At 38.2% G+C, this 21,011-nt stretch overlaps 1 protein-coding gene across 1 annotated transcript in view; it reads left to right on the top strand.

Moving 5' to 3' along the window:
• LOC142351571 (protein lifeguard 3-like) overlaps positions 1–17,810 on the top strand; it is a 359,608-nt gene extending 341,798 nt beyond the window's left edge. Inside the window, exons 2-3 of the mRNA XM_075403663.1 lie at positions 15,571–15,735; positions 16,001–17,810. Of these exons, the coding sequence (XP_075259778.1) occupies positions 15,580–15,735; positions 16,001–16,750 (906 nt within the window). The 5' untranslated portion in view covers positions 15,571–15,579 and the 3' untranslated portion in view covers positions 16,751–17,810. The remainder of the gene's footprint in view (positions 1–15,570; positions 15,736–16,000) is intronic.
• Positions 17,811–21,011: the final 3,201 nt, after the last annotated feature.

Raw genomic sequence — 21,011 nt, 5'->3', positions numbered from 1 at the left:
AGCAGTCAAAAATCAGTTGCAAGTCAATTTTTTTTGGAATCTCGAATATTGAATATTGCTTTCGTAAACAGGAAACTATAGAGTGGTATTACCAGCATAACGGTGAATATTTAAAGGTTTCGCTAATATAACTAGTTATAATAGAGTAAAAAATGAAAATGCAATCGGTCTTATAAGCGATTCTCGGGATACACCCGCTTTTTGCGAGCGATGTGATTATCTTGTCCCATTTTTCATTACACATTGTTTACAGTCAGTTACGTAGCAACTCAGTAAATGAGCTACACAGAGATTAATTTTGCATACTTCGTTAACATTTCGTGTAATAAGTAATGACTGAGTGTATCAAAAGCAATAGATAAGTCCAGCGATAAAGCCAGGACAGGTTGTTCATTGTCAAAGTGCTTTTAAATATCATTATGCGGTTTGTCAATGCGTCTCCGTGGAATGGTGTTTTCGATAAGCTGATTAAAACGGGTCCATTAACAGATAGTTTTCAAAATCTTGAACAACTATAATATGCTCCTTAACTCTAGCAAGAAAAGTAATATTCGTGACAAGTCGGTAAGAATCTGATTTATTTGGTTCTAGTTTCTTTTTCTTAACTAATGGGAATATAACCAATTTCTTGAACAAGCTGGGCAAATTAATCTTAGAACAAGTGTTTACAAGATCGCCGAAAACTTTCGCCCAATTCTTACACAACAGTCTTTGGGATCTTTCCCGTTTGGGATCATTGGCTAAAATTTCCCAAAATACATGGCATAAGGTCTAAAAATATTCATTTTTCTCTTGTTGCAGATAACAATGATTCAAGTAAACAAGTATGGAAAAATGGTCGCTACGTGTTTCATCAATTTTGACATTTTTCAAAATGGCAGAAATCTTGCTGATCATTCAGAACATTGCCCTTATTGTGTGTTGATTGACGGAAATTTTGTACTAAAGAAACTCCGATAAAACATCTTGTAAAATTTTTGCTGATGACGCAGTGTCATCATTCACTTGAACATTGAAGACACCTAATATAACAATGGGCTTATCAAGGCAATCAGAAAGAACGTTGTAAATTAAAACTTCAAGTAAGTCTTAACTTTGGTGGTCTATAAACAGCTGCAACAAGGGAGGTAATTTTTTGAAAAAACAACGTTATTTAATGTAATTCATAGTCAGTAGAAGCGCAAGAGTAAAGTAAATCTGTTGAGACAAACCTTTGAACAAGATGGCAACTCCACCTGCGGCGTATTTGGGGTTAAAAAATCAAACTAAAAATTTTTGCACCTGTTTGATTGCAAATTTGATGCAACAAGAACACATCGCCATCCCGTTTAAGCCATTTATATCCAGAATATCGGTTTCGTGTAAACCAAGCAATGTACTACTTTCCTTGGCTTTTTGGTAAACAGTCTGCAACTGAAAAGACTCAGCTTTGGACGGAATAGCTTTGGTCATAAGATCTTAGCTGAAGATGGCTCTAGCTGCTCTTTCAGTCAATCTCTTGTCTCCTGATTAAGAAATACCTGGCCATATTAGCATTTTAAGGCCAGAACTCCGTATCATCGATTTTGGTTTTATCACCATCCGCAAAAGCTAATTGAAAGGTTTTCATTTTGGAGATATCTTTCGTTACTTCGCGGGAAAAAAGACACTGCACCATTGTTGTCGCTCATTTTTGAGAGTCGTATCCTTTGAGAATCAACTAACAAATAAATGACCACGTTTTGGTGGTTTTTCTGCTCCTGCACTTTTTATTTCCGGTTTTTGATCTGATCATAACTTTTGTAGTGTTCTTAACAATGAAAATTATATTAGAGTATCATGAACATTCTGGCGGCACGCTTCCTTTTCTTTTAATTTATTAAATGCTTTTTCTCAGCATTGAATAAACAGAAATTTGTTTTCGGTCTGTTCCTTTTATCGTGGTCGATTGGCCAACATAAAAATACCCGACACGCCTTTTAAAGGACACATAAGCAAATACGACTACGCGAAAACCACAGATCATGATAAAAACCTGCGCACTAAGTGGGTAATGCAGCGTTCCATAGTTTTAAAAAAAAACTTTTTTGGCAGTATTTAATAATTAAATTGGCCAGGCCTCAGCGGCCCGTGGGACTTGATATGAATCTATCAAAACCGAAAAAATTATTACTGCCAAACATAATTAAGGCGACGCTTCTAATAACACTATTTATTTACAGAGTTTCAATTTCAGTTTTTTCACGTCGTCTAAATGAATTCGATCGGCCAATTGATGTGTCTTCTATTATGTGTGTCGACTAATGGTAGTAGTGGTAGTAGTAGTAGTAGTAGTAGTAGTAGTAGTAGTAGTAGTAGTAGTAGTAGTAGTAGTAGTAGTAGTAGTAGTAGTAGTAGTAGTAGTAGTAGTAGTAGTAGTAGTAGTAGTAGTAGTAGTAGTAGTAGTAGTAGTAGTAGTAGTAGTAGTAGTAGTAGTAGTAGTAGTAGTAGTAGTAGTAGTAGTAGTAGTAGTAGTAGTAGTAGTAGTAGTAGTAGTAGTAGTAGTAGTAGTAGTAGTAGTAGTAGTAGTAGTAGTAGTAGTAGTAGTAGTAGTAGTAGTAGTAGTAGTAGTAGTAGTAGTAGTAGTAGTAGTAGTAGTAGTAGTAGTAGTTATAGTAGTAGTAGTAGTAGTAGTAGTAGTAGTAGTAGTAGTAGTAGTAGTAGTAGTAGTAGTAGTAGTAGTAGTAGTAGTAGTAGTAGTAGTAGTAGTAGTAGTAGTAGTAGTATTGAAAAGCTTAGCGGTGGCTAAGCCAGCGTTGGTAGCTTCACAACAACAATCTGCGGTAGCAGATTCAGAGTCGCTAGAAAATGAGAGTCGGTCAGTGGTGGCTGACCAAAAGTCTTTAAGATGTCAGAATTGTCAGCGGCAATTCAGTACAGTTAACGGACGCAAAGTGCACCAAACAAGATTCTGCAAAGCCGGTTTGTCAAAGAATGTCGTCGACAAGTCAAAGTTCGAGCAACTAGAGGCGAGCCTTACCTGAGACAAGTGTGAAAGAAAGTTCAAAACAGTCAATGGCCGAAAAGTTCACCAATCGAGATACTGTGGCAAACCTAAAGCAGTTGCCACACGCGTGTTTTCCTGCAAAGTACAAGATGTTCTCGGAAACGAGTTTGAAAACATAGAAGCGTTCAAGTATCTCGGATCATATGTCAGCCTCAAGCATGGAGACCTGCAGGAAGTCAATTGCAAACTTGCAGAAGGTAGACAACGGTTTGCTAACTTCCAAAATCTCTGGAAGAGCAAGCAGCTCAGCGTGCACCTCAAGTGCAATTTGTACAAAGCACTCGTTTTATCAGCCGTGCTGTACAGCTCAGAGACTTGGACTCTTTCGAAATTAATGGAGAGAAAACTTGAGAGTTTCCACTGTGGTTGTCTTCGGAGAATTCTACGTGTGTCATATCTGGAGAAAGCAACGAACGAAGAAATTATGTCAAGATCACGAATGCCCCAACTATGATGATCATGCTCAAACGGATAAAATGGTACGGACACATCCAGAGAATGGAACCAGGAAGATTAGCCCGCAGTGCTTTCGATTGGGACCCGCCCGATCAATACGTCCATGCTAGACGCGCTCCTGGGGGGCAACGGAAAACGTGGATGAGTCAAATCGAAGGAGACTGTGTACGAAACAAAGTATCGTTCACCAGATTGCAGGAGAAAGCAGCAACCGGGTCAAAGAATGCCTTCAACAATTTCGTCGTACAGCACTTCACAGAATAACCAAACAAATAACTCTTCTTGTTTTGTTTGTATTTGTTGCCAACCGTGCCTTTATTTCATATTTGGAATTAAAGTGTTGAAACAGTAGTAGTAGTAGTAGTAGTAGTAGTAGTAGTAGTAGTAGTAGTAGTAGTAGTAGTAGTAGTAGTAGTAGTAGTAGTAGTAGTAGTAGTAGTAGTAGTAGTAGTAGTAGTAGTAGTAGTAGTAGTAGTAGTAATAGTAGTAATAGTAGTAGTAGTAGTAGTACTAGTAAACATCATAAGAAACAGCTATGATGGATTCAAATGTCGAGTCAAAGCCGAAGCTGAGAACGGACGCTCATTTGATGTCAGAACGGGCGTTAGGCAGGGTGATGTGTGGTCCCCAATCCTATTCGGCCTTTTCATCAACTACATTTTGGCTAACTTGGTGCATGGAGGATTAGATATTGGGAGATTGGTGGCTGACTTAGATTTTGCTGATGATGTTGCTCTCGTGGGGGTCTCAGACAGTGAGGTGCAAGAAAACCTACATCGAATCGAGGCCCTTGCGGAAGCCGCTGGTCTGAAGATTAATGTGGCCAAAACAAAGAATATGGGCGTAAAATGCGACAGCCCAAATGTTGTTGCAGTGCCTAATATCCAACAGAACGTGGAGATACTCACTGGAACACATAAAGGCAAACTAGGACTCCTGGCAGAGACATCTAGCCAGTCACGACTAACCATCAGCACGGAGGTGCTGCTGGGAACGAAAAAGAAAGCGGGCTGGTTCGAAACACAAGATGGCCGGAAGCTAAGATTGAAAAGCTTAGCGGTGGCTAAGCCAGCGTTGGTAGCTTCACAACAACAATCTGCGGTAGCAGATTCAGAGTCGCTAGAAAATGAGAGTCGGTCAGTGGTGGCTGACCAAGAGTCTTTAAGATGTCAGAATTGTCAGCGGCAATTCAGTACAGTTACCGGACGCAAAGTGCACCAAACAAGAATCTGCAAAGCCGGTTTGTCAAAGAATGTCGTCGACAAGTCAAAGTTCGAGCAACTAGAGGCGAGCCTTACCTGTGACAAGTGTGAAAGAAAGTTCAAAACAGTCAATGGCCGAAAAGTTCACCAATCGAGATACTGTGGCAAACCTAAAGCAGTTGCCACACGCGTGTTTTCCTGCAAAGTACAAGATGTTCTCGGAAACGAGTTTGAAAACATAGAAGCGTTCAAGTATCTCGGATCATATGTCAACCTCAAGCATGGAGACCTGCAGGAAGTCAATTGCAAACTTGCAGAAGGTAAACAACGGTTTGCTAACTTCCAAAATCTCTGGAAGAGCAAGCAGCTCAGCGTGCACCTCAAGTGCAATTTGTACAAAGCACTCGTTTTATCAGCCGTGCTGTACAGCTCAGAGACTTGGACTCTTTCGAAATTAATTGAGAGAAAACTTGAGAGTTTCCACTGTGGTTGTCTTCGGAGAATTCTACGTGTGTCATATCTGGAGAAAGCAACGAACGAAGAAATTATGTCAAGATCACGAATGCCCCAACTATCCACGATGATCATGCTCAAACGGATAAAATGGTACGGACACATCCAGAGAATGGAACCAGGAAGATTAGCCCGCAGTGACTTCGGTTGGGACCCGCCCGATCAATACGTCCATGCTAGACGCGCTCCTGGGGGGCAACGGAAAACGTGGATGAGTCAAATCGAAGGAGACTGTGTACGAAACAAAGTATCGTTCACCAGATTGCAGGAGAAAGCAGCAACCGGGTCAAAGAATGCCTTCAACAATTTCGTCGTACAGCACTTCACAGAATAACCAAACAAATAACTCTTCTTGTTTTGTTTGTATTTGTTGCCAACCGTGCCCTTATTTCATATTTGGAATTAAAGTGTTGAAACAGTAGTAGTAGTAGTAGTAGTAGTAGTAGCAGTAGTAGTAGTAGTAGTAGTAGTAGTAGTAGTAGTAGTAGTAGTAGTAGTAGTAGTAGTAGTAGTAGTAGTAGTAGTAGTAGTAGTAGTAGTAGTAATAATAATAGTAGTAGTAGTAGTAGTAGTAGTAGTAGTAGTAGTAGTAGTAGTAGTAGTAGTAGTAGTAGTAGTAGTAGTAGCAGTAGTAGTAGTAGTAGTAGTAGTAGTAGTAGTAGTAGTAGTAGTAGTAGTAGTAGTAGTAGTAGTAGTAGTAGTAGTAGTAGTAGTAGTAGTAGTAGTAGTGGGGGACAAAATCCAACCTCACCTCCACGTGGTGTCCCCTGGGGGTAGGTCATGTGCTGCGGCTCTCCGCTCACATGGTCGAGCTAACGAGGCACTGGTCTTCTAGTTTGTGGCGCAACTAGTCGTATCTCAGCCTTCAAACACCAAAGCAATGAGTACATTCAACCATGGCCCCGAGTCCCGGATAAGGGGTGCTAAGAATCTCCGGAGGAACCAACTCAGAATTGCAACTTTAAACGTCAGAACACTGACCCAAGCCGGATCTTTAGAGGCTTTGAAAATGGATCTGGCGCAATACAAGTTGGATATTCTGGGAGTGCAGGAGACGAGATTGCAGGAGCAAGAAATTGATCTCGGAGACCACAAGCTCTACCTGTCTGACTCGTGGTTGTCTGGTGTAAAGTCGAGACAAGGAGGAGTGGGCGTTGCTGTAAAGAAGTCATTGATAAACAGCATCGTAGAACAAGTGGCTCTAAGTGAACTCCTGGCAGAGACATCTAGCCAGTCACGACTAACCATCAGCACGGAGGTGCTGCTGGGAACGAAAAAGAAAGCGGGCTGGTTCGAAACACAAGATGGCCGGAAGCTAAGATTGAAAAGCTTAGCGGTGGCTAAGCCAGCGTTGGTAGCTTCACAACAACAATCTGCGGTAGCAGATTCAGAGTCGCTAGAAAATGAGAGTCGGTCAGTGGTGGCTGACCAAGAGTCTTTAAGATGTCAGAATTGTCAGCGGCAATTCAGTACAGTTACCGGACGCAAAGTGCACCAAACAAGATTCTGCAAAGCCGGTTTGTCAAAGAATGTCGTCGACAAGTCAAAGTTCGAGCAACTAGAGGCGAGCCTTACCTGTGACAAGTGTGAAAGAAAGTTCAAAACAGTCAATGGCCGAAAAGTTCACCAATCGAGATACTGTGGCAAACCTAAAGCAGTTGCCACACGCGTGTTTTCCTGCAAAGTACAAGATGTTCTCGGAAACGAGTTTGAAAACATAGAAGCGTTCAAGTATCTCGGATCATATGTCAGTCTCAAGCATGGAGACCTGCAGGAAGTCAATTGCAAACTTGCAGAAGGTAGACAACGGTTTGCTAACTTCCAAAATCTCTGGAAGAGCAAGCAGCTCAGCGTGCACCTCAAGTGCAATTTGTACAAAGCACTCGTTTTATCAGCCGTGCTGTACAGCTCAGAGACTTGGACTCTTTCGAAATTAATGGAGAGAAAACTTGAGAGTTTCCACTGTGGTTGTCTTCGGAGAATTCTACGTGTGTCATATCTGGAGAAAGCAACGAACGAAGAAATTATGTCAAGATCACGAATGCCCCAACTATCCACGATGATCATGCTCAAACGGATAAAATGGTACGGACACATCCAGAGAATGGAACCAGGAAGATTAGCCCGCAGTGCCTTCGATTGGGACCCGCCCGATCAATACGTCCATGCTAGACGCGCTCCTGGGGGGCAACGGAAAACGTGGATGAGTCAAATCGAAGGAGACTGTGTACGAAACAAAGTATCGTTCACCAGATTGCAGGAGAAAGCAGCAACCGGGTCAAAGAATGCCTTCAACAATTTCGTCGTACAGCACTTCACAGAATAACCAAACAAATAACTCTTCTTGTTTTGCTTGCTTTGTTTGTATTTGTTGCCAACCGTGCCTTTATTTCATATTTGGAATTAAAGTGTTGAAACAGTAGTAGTAGTAGTAGTAGTAGTAGTAGTAGTAGTAATAGATTAGGCTTCGAAGTTCGTTCTTTAGGGCTTTGCTCCCATTCAATTGTCCAGATTCATAAGTTTCTGATTAATGTTGCAGTTTCTACACTTGCATACAATGCGGCAAGTGCATCTGTTTTCCTCTGTGTACTGAGTGCAGAAATAATGCCAAAAAATTGTTGACACTGTATTTTTATTTAAGCTTCTACCATAATTTGTATAAACTTTGAGCAATAAATTGTAGAGAATTTTAGTCTGTTGTAAAAAATTTTCGTCCTTTTATACCAATCGATTTTTAGTAGTTTGTAGTTCTCCCCGGCTATGTTGACGAGTGGTACTTTCCTGAATACTGTCTAAGTTCGATAGTTCAACGTCGTATTTACCTTGTTTTTAAGCAATAAGGTATAATTGGTCGTGCATTTCAATATAAAGATTGAGAGGCAACAAATTCAAGTTAACAAGTTGCTGTTTATAGCTGTGCTCTTCGCTCAAAATCCATTTTGTGGCAATTTTTGTAACTTTTCAATTTCTTTCATTTGCGACTTATTCGTAAATCATGCCTGTGAGCAATAAGTAACTATCGGTACAACTTAATCTAAATAAGCGTTCAGTTGAGATTTTTGCTCACACTTTTGAGAAATATTTTTTGAGCTTGAAAAAAGCACATAAACTTTTTCGTTTTTTAAAGGAGCAGTTTTCATACTAATTTAGGTTTTCTGAAACTTGGAGCCCAACGTCTTGCTGATTTTTTACTTGATCTAGCTTATGTTTGTCAATAGACGCCGTTATATTTGCCTTGATGTTCAGGAGGTGAGTTTTGTTATAATTTATTCTCATTTGATTTTCTTTGCACCAAACTAGAAACTCAGTATTGCATTCTTCTCACTTACTATTTCCATACCATCAGCAAAACCATTGCAATTTAATTCAGTTAGGCGTTCAGGTAAGTCCTTGTTGAAAATATTGAAGAAAAGAGGTCCTAATATAGAACCCTGTGGGACACCACTGGAGACTTCTATCAAATCAGATACCTCATCGTTGATTTTCACTTAATGTTTGCAATTCGTTAGATACGACAATATCAATTGAATTAACATCCCTGCAACGCCAATGTTATAAAGCTTTTGTATCAGAACATTATGTGGTACAGTGTCAAAAGTATTGGCAGAGTCAAGATATAAGATGCTTAGGTCTTTGATCGCTTCATTATCAAATTTTTTGTACACTGTGTCGAGAAAAAATAGTAAATGCCAAGTTGCCAATGGATTTTTCCTGAAGCTAAATTGATTTTCACAGAGTTTTTGTCTTACTAGCTCGTATATTTCATCAAAAATAATTTTCATGGGTATCTTGGACATGCAGTTTAAACAACTTATGGCTCGGTAGCAAGTTACATCTGATTTATTACCGTCTTTGAAAATGGGACTTATTTGGCTTACTTTCCAATATGTAGGATAGGTTCCTTTATTCATTATTGTTTGGTACAAGAATGTGACTGACTTTGTGATTGAACTACTACAATTTCTCAGTAGTAAATATCCAATTCCGTCTGGTCCAGTAGACTTGCGGATATTAAGATCTTTGAGCAGGTTTTGGACTTTTGTGGAATCAACTTTGATGAAATTAAGATTTTGTTTTGAGTATGTTGTTGGCATTTCTGTTTTTTGATTAAAGACGCTCGCAAAGAAGAAGTTGAAGTTGTCAGCCTTTTTTGATCTGTGGTTAGCTCCATACCCTTCCAAAAAATTATATGAGGTACTTGTGGATTTTTGCGAATTGATGAAAGATATTTTTGTTTTTTGCTGAATTGTCGGCATTCAAAAATTTTGGCTTCATAAACTGAGAGCTCAATATCAGCCGCTTTAAAAACCTCTACTTCTAATTTTTAAATCTTCAGTTCGAAGCTGAGGTTAGATTTTTCAACTCACTTTTTAGTGTTTAATTTATTTATCATATGGGATGTTCCATTTGAGATCCATGGTTGTAAACTTGTCCGATGTTTAGTGACAAGCTCTATGTTTTCTCTTATTTTGTTGCGAAGCCATGTGTAGAATTGTAACAGAAGAAAATCGACATTACTGTAGAAAAAAGGAGTGAAGGGATCAATTGTAAGATTGTAATTAAACTCTTTCCAGTCAGAAATATTATAGGCAAACATTTCACTCGCTTGAATTAATGGTGCATCAAGTAAGAGGTTTATTTGAGTGCAAATTGGAAATGGTCGGAGCAAGGTTTGTTATTAATACTAAAATTCTTGAACAGCGAACGGTCGTAGGTACAATTGAGAATTTTTTCTGGATTGTTGCATGAAAACAAATCTAGTTGACTTGGAGCTACATTTGAGAGATTATTTTCTATAATTTGATCTAAAATTAATTCTTCGTAGTCTTTTGTTGATGACACTTTCGCCCAAGAAAATTCTGTATAATTGATGTCACCTGTAAGCATAACTAAGGAATTGGTGTCCATAATAGAGTTTTTCAATTTTGAAGGAAGGATTGGGAAATCATTTACTGGCCACCGGTAGTTGCTTTGCTCGGGCGCATTGTATATGCAACAAATTATAAGAGAAGACATTAAAAGTTTGATCTTAACAACAATAAAGTCATCATGGATTAAAGGAATATCCACATTTTCGTGTTTAAGGGATGATTTTACAGCAATTAGAACTTCCCCAAGTTTACTTTTGAAGGCAGTGATTTCCCTATCTTTTCGATATATAAAATAAGAGGGTAGAAATAGTGCTTCGTTGGTGACCTCAGCAGTTAGCAGTTAACCATGTTTCTGTTATGCACACAACGTCATAGTCGCAAGTTGAAAGATTATATGCAAAACTTGTTGGTCTGTTTAGATCTAGCAGGCTTCGAGCTATGACGGTGAGTACTAGAGCGCTTTTATGTAGTCATTCTTTACTCGTTTGACTTTCTTTACTGACGTTTGGAATGATAACCAATTGTTACCATCTTTGTTCTCGAGTTCAAGATGCCAAAAATGTAGCAGTTTTGAATCTATTCCGCTAGTGATCAGTTCTCGCCTTTTCATTAAAGCTTCATGTTCTTTTTCTGCGTCCTCGGATGACAATTCAAGACTGATTTAAATTGATCTATCGTTATACTTATAGTCTTTCAAGCGGCTGACTGATTTCAGGATGAGATCCCCACTAAGTTTGCTTGCTGTAAGAACGAGGATTACTCTGTCTCTTTTGTTAATAGAATTGTTTTTTCTAAGTCTCACAAGTTTGGTGATTTTTCTCTCCTCGATGTTTTGGTGTTCTAATATTTGCTCTGCATGGCAGAGGTCCTCTTGCATACTGTCAGCAACCTCCTTGGATTTTGACTCATTAATTCCCCTAATTCTAATTCCGAGAGTTTTTTGATTGAAAGTCTGCGGTTTGTACACTACTTTTCCGGCGTTGTTTGCTCCAACAACACTTGCGTAAGATTCATTTGAGTTTTTGAGACTTTTGATCTCCTTTTGCATGTTATCCTGAGATATGTTAGTTTGCTCTGTACTGTACGCAAAGTTTGAGATTTTTTCGTGGAGTTTTTTGAGTTGGCCATTCAGAGCTGTATTAACAGCTGATTCCATTTTTAAAGTCGTGTTGCCTTTTTTCCCGGCGCATTCATTCCAAATGTGGAGTAAGTTTTTCTCATATTTGATTACGACGTCGACACAACTTTTTATGGAAAGCAGTACACTCTGGGTTTAGGCACAAAGGTTTTCTGCACAACTGTTTCGTGTTTTTTGTTCGTTTGTTCAAATACAAAAATTTGAATTTTGAAATTCAAAAATCATTCCGGATTTTTTGAGGTTCCGAATTCCCAAAAACGAAGTTTGTTCAGATCAAGCGTGCACAGCTTTCAACTTAAGCTCTAAAGGAAAGAAATAAGTCGTGCGGAACAAGGCCGTAGATTTTTTGAGGAAAAAATGGAGAGGATAGGGGAATTCTCCTTAAAAAGGTGAAAAAAGAACTATTATCTTCAATTGTGTACAGCATTAGAAAGGAAATGAGAGATCATTCCGAATTGATTAGTAAAATATTTAATGACAAGTTAGCGAAGCTCTCTGAGAGACAAGACAGGCCTTTGCGAAATGGATCTCATATCAACGTTGTTACACTGGACGGTGTTGAACTGCCAAAATTTGTCCTGGACGTTTTATCGTTAGGTCCAAGGCTTCCAATCAGGGACAAATTTAAGGAAGTGCGCTTCCTTGCGGGTAGGCAGATTAGTTCGTTAGTTAAGGGAGAACACAACTGATGGTGAAAAGTTATGTGAAATAGAATCGTCTGCCAAATGGTACGCCAGGAATGGACGTGAGACACCAATGGATAGAGGGGTTAAAAAAGCTAATGATTTTTTGAAATAGCAAAAAATACTAGCTGTACCTTTTGACAAAGGTTGCGGTTTTTGTGTTATGAAACAGACAACATACTCGGATTAGCTAAATGAAATCCTGAGCTCCAGTCAGTTTGGGTCGCGTAGTGGAGAAAGTGATGATCTAACAATAAGAACGGAAAAACTGATAAATAGCAGTTTGCATCAGTTAATGAGACAGGGGAAGATATGTGAAAAGATTTATCACAGTTTCAGGACAACTAGATCGCAACCGGCCAGGCTTTATGGACTTGCTAAGGTACATAAAATTGGTATGCCACTTCGGCTTGTTCTGTCAATACCCGGTAGTAGTTACGAGAACCTCAATAAATTTCACTCTCCCTTTTTCGGGAAGTTACCAGGTGCAAATATTGAGACTAAATCGAAAGATGCCAGAGCAGCTCTAGAGGCTACCAAATTGGATGAAGATGAGCTAGTGGTATCGCTCGATGTAAAAAGCCTATACACCAATGTACCGGTTGAGGCAATTGAAATTGCGCTTAAAGAACTGTACTCCATGACGAGGTACCTGAGATTCCGAGGTCAGCTATGAAGAGCCTTTTGAGACTAGCCGTAACGAAAGTACATTTTAAGTGTAAAGAAATGTGGTACACTCAGCGACGGTTTAGCAATGGGTGCTTCGCTGGCGGTATTTTTGGCAAATTTGTGGATGAAATCCTTTGAAAAATCTTTGCAGAGACCAAAAAAGGGAAGGGAGATCAAAACTCCTGACACAAAGGTGATATGCATTGACTGTAACCGACGCGTTAATTTCCGAGGGAACGGAGTTGAGTGCGAATCATGCAAAAACTGGTTTCATGCAAAATGCCAAGGTATCACTGACACAGAATATCAGACCATGCAGGAAATTGTTTGGATCTGTTCCTATTATGCAGAAAAAGGTAGAAAGGAGGACACACTGGAATTGAAATTTTTCAAGAGGTATGTGGATGACATAGTGTGCACGGTAAAGGGGAACCCTCTAGATTACCTTGAGTATGCAAATTCTCTATACAAGTACTTACAATTCGCTCTTGAGACACCAAACGGAAGTGGAGACCTGGCTTTCCTGGATCTAAACATAAACCTAAACGAAAATAAAAAAATCAGCTGTCGTTGGTATTAAAAATCCACTGATACCGGCATAATCCTCAATTTCCGTAGCTGTGCACCGTTACAACATAAGAGAAATGTGATTCAACGGACTGTGCATAGGATTTTTAATGCGACCAGTGACTGGCAATCCTTTGATGTAACTCTTAAGAAAAATCAAGAGATCTGGACTGAAAATCAATACCCAACGGAGTGGTCCTCCAATATTGTTAATGAGACGTTGGATAAAATAGTCACGAAGGAAAAGGTCACAACCAAAACCACCCCAAAATGAAAAACATCTTAAAAATGTTAAAAGTCTTAACAACAGGGAGCCTAACCTAGGTTTTTTGTTAAATACAGAGGAAATATCACGCAAAATTTTGCAAGTAGACAAAAAAATTGTTTCATATTCAAATCATTTTCACAACAAGAAATCTAGGAACTTGCTTGCCCACCCTGAAATCACCTTTTGATAAGAATCTGAAATCCCATGTGGTATATAAAGTTACATGTAATGGATGCAGTTCCATCTATGTTGGCCAAACCAGCCGACATGTTACCACTAGAATTTCAAAGCATCAAAAGAAAGATTACCCTGTTGGACAACACCTTGTTGAATGTTGTGGTACAACGCATAACGTAAAATGGGAGATTCTTGATGCATGTCGCGGGGTTGAAGAACTAATGACGATAGAAGCGATCTACATCAAAAAGCTGAAACCGCAATTAAATACGCGCGATGAGTATCGGGGGCGGGAATTGACATTGAAGTACTAGTTCAAATACAAAAGTTTGACTTTTGAAATTCAAAAATTTATTCTAGTACATATTAATTCGAAATTTTGTCAAAACCAATATGTAAAAAATAAAAACAGATAGGAAAGAAAGTAAACATCCCTTTTCAGGAATAGAAAGCATTATACCCGGGATTTTCATAAAATCCGAAATAAAAATTGAATTGATTTTAGTGTAATAAGTGAAAATAAAGTTTTGTAAATGTGATTATAACTGTAAATAATTTCAAAAGTTCGATGTTATTATAACTCATTTCCTAGAAATATTTAATTTCTAAACCTGACGATGAACGCTATGTCAATTTAAGTATTAATTGACAATTACTTTTGCATCTTTGTTCGTTTGTTTCGCTGTTACTACCTTTAGGGATTGGCGTATTTTAATTGGGTTTTGTCATCATTGAAATGATTTTGCCTTCAAATAATGCCTCGAAAATTTAGTCTTTGTCTCTGTGTAACCTGAAGGTCACTGCGAGCAAAGTATCACTGCGAGAAGGTCACTGCGAGCAAAAAAAGGTTTCTTTCTTTGTCTCTATGTAACCTGAAGGTCACCGCGAGCAGAGAAAGAATAGGGAAAACAAACGCTTCGACTAGAACTATAAGAGTGTATTTATGTTGGATTTGTCCACCAGGGAGAGAGAGGATATTGAAGTTCCCAAGTTCTAATTACCGAACTTGTGAATCGGCTATAAGTAGGTGGCTGGTGGGTGCAGGTTTGATTATATGATACCTCATTCGTTACATACAAGGCTTGTCTCTAAAACCTTCCCATTGGAAGTCTCCAGTACAAGGCCATTCATTCAAATTTTGAAAAGACACTATTTAATAAGTCAAAGATAAGCCAGGGATAGCAGTTGATTTTCTTTGAAGTCGTCTCTTTGAAGGGTATTGAATTGAATTGATTGTTCTGTGCAATGAGCTGGCACCGATGATATACATTAGTCTTGTTTCTAAAATCCTCCGCAAGGAGGCTTCTTCAGTACGAGACTCGCCGATAACCTCATATCTATTTAATAATTCCCTAGCCCCCTTTCTGAGATTGCAGATCCACAACGCTATTGGGCCTATTTTCTGACAATCTGCGGGCTATGTTTTTATCTTATGCTAGACTCCCATCCGGCTAGATCGGCGTCCTCCACTTGCATCAGTCAGGGATTTGGAAAAATTAATTGGAATTGCAATAATTACCAATTGATTGATTGCAATAATTGATTGGTGACCCTAATTTAATTGCAGTAATTGGTTGGAAATACACAATTAATTGCCCAATAATTGGAAAAAATTAAAGCCACATTCTCCCACATCGGAAACCTGGAACTAGACGAAAAGTTCCCAGATTATGATTTTCTGTCACAGATCGTATGTAGTTTGACATATTTTAGTGTTGAGGACCTGTTCGTCGTAGAAAGTTTCCAGTAAAATTATTGAATGATTCAGATAATGTAACTATTTGCGTTACTTATAGGGTAAATCAAGGCTAAATTGGTTGAAAATTATTGATAGATGGTCAAATTTAATTCATCAATAATTTCAATTGTAGCAATAATTGATTTTTTGGTTTTGCCAATGAAATTAAGTGATTGTTCCTATTTTTGTCTAGCCAATTAATTACAATTAAATTTCCAAATCCCTGACTTCAGCCCTCGGGTTTTAGAAGTATCGCTATTTTCAGGAGCTAAATGTCAGCGCCGCCGCCATACAACCCGGCTTGGGATCAACCAAATCAGGGCTATGATCCCAAGTATCCCTCTAATCAAGGCGCAGCGCCTCCCCCAGTTGGATTTCAGTACCCTCAGACTTCCTACGGATATGGCGTCAATTCTGATACACCACAAGTAAGCTTGCCGTTTCGTCAATTGATTTTCAAGTTAGCGGTTTACATTTCGACTTTAGTGACACTAAGAGTTGTAATCTAACAAGTATGACGCAATATCTGAGGTATTAAATTAAAGCAGAACCTGAGAGAACCTCCAAGGCGAAGACAGGTCAGATTATTTGTAGGGTAAATTAGGTCAAATCCATGTTTCAATTTTTAATTTTCTGTTTGAACTCTTGATTTGATTTGATTCCGTTGCATTGACTTCTGATTTCCATTTCTAGCAACCCATGAGTGGAGGCTATGATCCTTACAAGGACGATGTTGAGGCTCATCGACAGCCGCCACCTTCGTCTTTCGCAGCGGCAGGATTTGGTGATATCAGTGTGCGAGCGGGCTTTGTCCGCAAAGTCTATTTTACTCTGGCAACTCAGTTGGCTATCACCTCCGGAATTGTCGCGCTATTTCTGTACGTCGATTCCGTCAAGGATTTTGTGCAACAGAATGTGGCACTATACTATGTTGGCTACGTAGTGTTCCTGATCTCGTACTTCATGCTGGTATGTTGTCAGGGACTGCGTCGAAAATTCCCTGCTAATATCGGGCTGCTTCTCATTTTCACCCTGGCCTTTTCCTACATGGTTGGGATGATTTCCAGCTACTACGATACGGACATCGTGATGCTGGCTCTGGGAATCACGACACTGGTGACGATCTCGGTGTCCGTATTCTCGTTCCAAACAAAGTTCGACTTCACCAAGTGGCTTGGAGTGGCGATTGCCGTCTCTTTCTGCCTCTTCTTCTTCGGAATATTCTGCATCATCTTCAGAAGCAATGTGATGCATACCGTCTACGCAGGAATCGGTGCCGTTCTCTTCACCGTTTTCCTCGCTATCGACACCCAGATGATTGTGGGAGGCAAGAGACATGAAATCGACCCTGAAGACCACGTGCTGGGAGCTATCCTGCTCTACATTGACATCGTCTACATATTCCTCTTCATTCTTCAAATTTTGGGACGTTCCGGTGACTAAATCTCGGAAGATTGATTTCATACCAGTCATTTCTCAAAAAGATGATGGTATAATGCGCTTTGAAGTGCGCAAAGTTAAATGCTTTGATTTGATTGCACGCCCTTAACCAACTCTTTAGAAAAAAGGTTAACATGTTCTAATATTTCCCTGTCTTGGTATATTTCCCTGTCATGTTCAACTGTCTTGGTATCACAGTTTATAGGAGCTTCAGTTCAGTTAAATGTTCTCAGCTGTGATTAGAAAATATGTAGAAAAAAGTTGCGAGAAGTGGCAAATTTCAGCTAGTTGCTCCGCTCATATAGCATGGAATTAAAAAGAATAATCGTAGATCTCTATAACTAATTTGAAGCTCGAAATTGGCGTGATTTTAAACCAAGGTAGTTTTGAATATTTATCGTGCACAGTTGAAATTGATGTTATAAATTCTGGGATCTGTAGAATTGGGATAATCTCTTACCAATAGATGAATGGTATATTTTGTATTTAGTGGATGTTTTAATTCAGAATTGCTTCTCAGTGACGAATGCTAATGTTTTCTTTCGACCTTTGTGCTCTGCTTAAATAACCAAGTTTTTAATATTCAATCCTATTTTGTAGAATTTTCGCTCTTTGTGCTTTAGTTTGAGAGTTCAGATTAAAGGTGATTATACTTGATCAGTTTAGTCCTGTTTTGACGAATTTAATGATTAAATTTAATTATTTACGGGCTACAAATTGAAACTCCACCCCTTGATTAGATAAAATTGAAACGCTTGAGATTACTTTTGAGCATATTTTGGTAGCCTGTAGATTTTTTTGTAGCTCTTTAGTTTTAGACTTTGACAAAATTCAATAGAGGTGCAACTTCTTGTCTAAGTATATATTTTGCTGTGATCTATTTATTTCAATTATCATCCATTATTTTCTCAAAGTTTCCAAATATTTTTGTAGTCGAGTGACCCAGTTTGTTTGATGTTGTCTTCTCCACAAATCATTACTAAGATCTCTAATCTAAATTACGATGCATTGTCCGCAATTACAATATTGTTTTATCTGTGGTCAAATTTAGTTTGTATAACAATTTTTTTGAAGCTTTAGAATTGCGATCACAAAAACTTTTGGATCTGTCCAGGCGCACTAAATTTTCCAAAAGATTCAATGAGGTGACAAGAATGGGATATAGAGTCCCTTTTTAATTGATTCCAGTGTGTAAAAATGTAATTCTAATGAAGCGGCAGGCACTCGGCTGCTACCTGTCTTGAACAAGTAAAGTGGGAAGAACCTCTGCACTACCATGGCTTTCTTGCTCTGTGAACTTTGACACGCGAATATTTTAAGTGTGTTGTGCAATTGCGTCCTATTGAGGTCACCTGAGTTCAAAGAAATGCTAGTAGTAAGGTGTCTTACTGGGCACGCAACCGGGGGGGGGGGGGAGAGACATTTGGGTGTTACTGTGTTCGCAACGAGGGGGGGGGGGGGGGGTGACACGAAAAATTTTTTCGAAAAGTTGATAGTTTTTGGCGTTTTGGCAAGAGCGGTGGAAAACGCCAAAAACTATCGCCTTTTCGAAAAATTTTTTCGTGTCCCCCCCCCTCCCCCCCCCCCCGTTGCGAACACAGTAACACCCAAATGTCCCCCCCCCCGTTGCGTGCCCAGTAAGACACATTTTTGGCAAATTTCTGAATTTTTTGACGTTTTTTGGTAGGTTTGGTTTGTTTTATATGTTAGTCGGGAAAAAGCACTGCTGTTCCAGTGGTTGTCATTTTGTAATCAGCCCAGGTGAGCCTCATCAGTAAAAAAATTTTTTGAAAAAAAAATTGAAAAAAAAATGAAAAATTCAAAGTGTTAAAATTGCATGAATTGTATTTTGCGCTGGGTTTCAGGTCTCAAAGGCGATTTTTTGTTGACCTCATCTCACCTGGTGGGCCTAATCATTGAAAAAAAAACTTTGAAAAATTTTGGGAAAATTCAAAAATTTTGAAGTATTAAAATTGTGTGAAACACAATTTGCGCTGGGTTGCAGGTGTTAATGTTAATTTTTTGTGGACATCATTTTACCTGGTACTAAGATTATATCAAATGTTTTATAACCAAAAACTGTCATCAATAGGTTGTTGACTGTTTGTAGTATTCTTTATGTCTGTTACTATCAGTCAGTACTCTCAAATACTCGTATAACCCTTTATTTGATGATGCATGAGAATAAAATATAGTAATAGGCAAAGAGATGAGTGGTTGTTGCTATGCATGTGTTGTTGTTAGAACTCTCTGTGTCATCAATCTATTTTTAGAATATAATGTATACTATGACTAAATACTATAGTCACTGCCGAAGGTCATTATACACGAGTAGTTGTCGTATTCCATTGTGATTGGGAGACCGATCGACCGAGAGTGTCTATGATTTATTTTTGAATAAGTTTACATGTTCAACTGTCTGCATTGGGTGGTTTTGTTATTAGTTTAACACAGTACTTGTATAGCAATAGAGCAAACTTATAAGAATTTGTTTGAGTTTCAGTTTGAGTTTGATTTGTAAACAAACTATGCCAGCGGTTGACGATTGTTCCTTCTTTTTTATTTTTTCTCATGACAGTAGCGGCACAGAAAGACGTTTTGTAGCTGTCAGTGTAAACACTTGTTTTTATACTTAAAAAATAGAGACATTAAGGAAGTAAATAATCTGCTTATGTCTTGCGCTTGAACTAACAGATTTAAATTTAATTGGATAAAAACTTCCGGGAAAACATTTTGTATTAGCAAACTTCCAAGAGTCCTGCCAGGAAAACATATTGAATTTGTCATTATGAAAGTGTTTTTTTTTCAGAACATACTTTTAGCCATCAAATGAGAGAACACTAGAGACGAACAAACAATTAAAACATCAACAAAACAACGAACAATGTTTTATTGTATTATTAGTAGTTTATCAAGGTTGAGCAAATGCAATTCAAAAGATTATAACTGTTTGAGGTTTTAGGAGACTAGTTTAGAGTTTACGTTTTTTTGGAGCAAGACAAGAACTGACAGGCGGCGTTTCAAGACTGTTGGTTGCCACGAGCCTACTACATTCGGGTGTTTTGATTAAACTTGTTGAAATTGTTGTAGATGTTATCGAGTTTTCTAAGTTCTTGGTTGTTGAATCTGGAGTTTCAGTAATAGCTGGAATTTTCCAAAAGTTTTCAATGAGCTCCAAATCCTGCCAATATTCTTCCTGATTTTCGTAGATAGGTACTTCTTGAACATCGTAATCATAGAGAATTCTTCTAATATCATCTCCCAGAACGTTTGAGTCAAATATAAACTCACGAGTACAGCCCGCAACGAATTCCAGAGTATATTGAGCTCCTTTAAATGACGCTTTTTCACATCTAAAAGACTGAATGAAATCGAAAGTAACAACAGGTAATGCCATGTGTTTCACAGTTTTCCAGTCTTTGCCTTGATACTCTTGCTGAACAATAACAATATTTTCTTTTTTTAAAGTCTCGTATGCAATTGTTCGACTGCTGGAAGATTTTTCTTTTAGTATAATTGCAATGGGAAACATTTTAAGATTTCAGTGATATCTTCGTCTGTTTACAATCGTATAAGTGGCCTTGAATAAATTGATGAAGACTGTAAAATATTCCAAAAAAAAGACTGTTAGAAAAATCTAAGAAGAATATGGTAAATATAATGAGTTAATTATTGTTGGAGTAATCTGTTTAGTTGTTATAAACAAGAATTATTAAAGCTTAAACCTATATCAATACAATTTCCAACGATTGAGACAGAATATAAATATTTTACTTATAAAGTATTGAATCTAAAGAATCTGGTTTAAGCGAAGAACTGAAAACTCATTTTGTGGGTGGTCTGCTACCGTAAATAGAAGTGTTTGTGTTCTACAAACATTTAATTATATGGACGAGAAGATATTTTCTTTAGTGTCTGCTGTTTTTATGCTACATGTACTCAGCTTATCTAAAATAAAGACAGATTTGAAAGTATCCGTGTACTTCCAGCCAGTTCTTATCTTTCCGGAAAGCTATTTTAAGAATCAATATAGAACATTTTAAGTGGGTTGTTATTTTATTTACAATACCTTATGTTCAAACTGGTGCTATAAAACAGAAATAATAGACAAATTCTTTTTTGTTGTGTTTGACTTTCTAATGAAAGAGAGTTTGTATAAAAATGTCACTGTTTTACGAATGAACGAGGACAAACATGAAAAATGTTTTAATTACTTTTAACGCTTTCAACTGCAGCAGACATTAGTTTTGTAATCTGTTCCTCT

The sequence above is a fragment of the Convolutriloba macropyga genome, chromosome 13, assembly GCF_964194025.1.
Source record: "Convolutriloba macropyga chromosome 13, txConMacr16.3, whole genome shotgun sequence".
NCBI lineage: Eukaryota > Metazoa > Xenacoelomorpha > Acoela > Convolutidae > Convolutriloba > Convolutriloba macropyga.
Note: the sequence above shows the minus strand (reverse complement) of the source record. Positions and strands in the feature narration are given on the sequence as shown.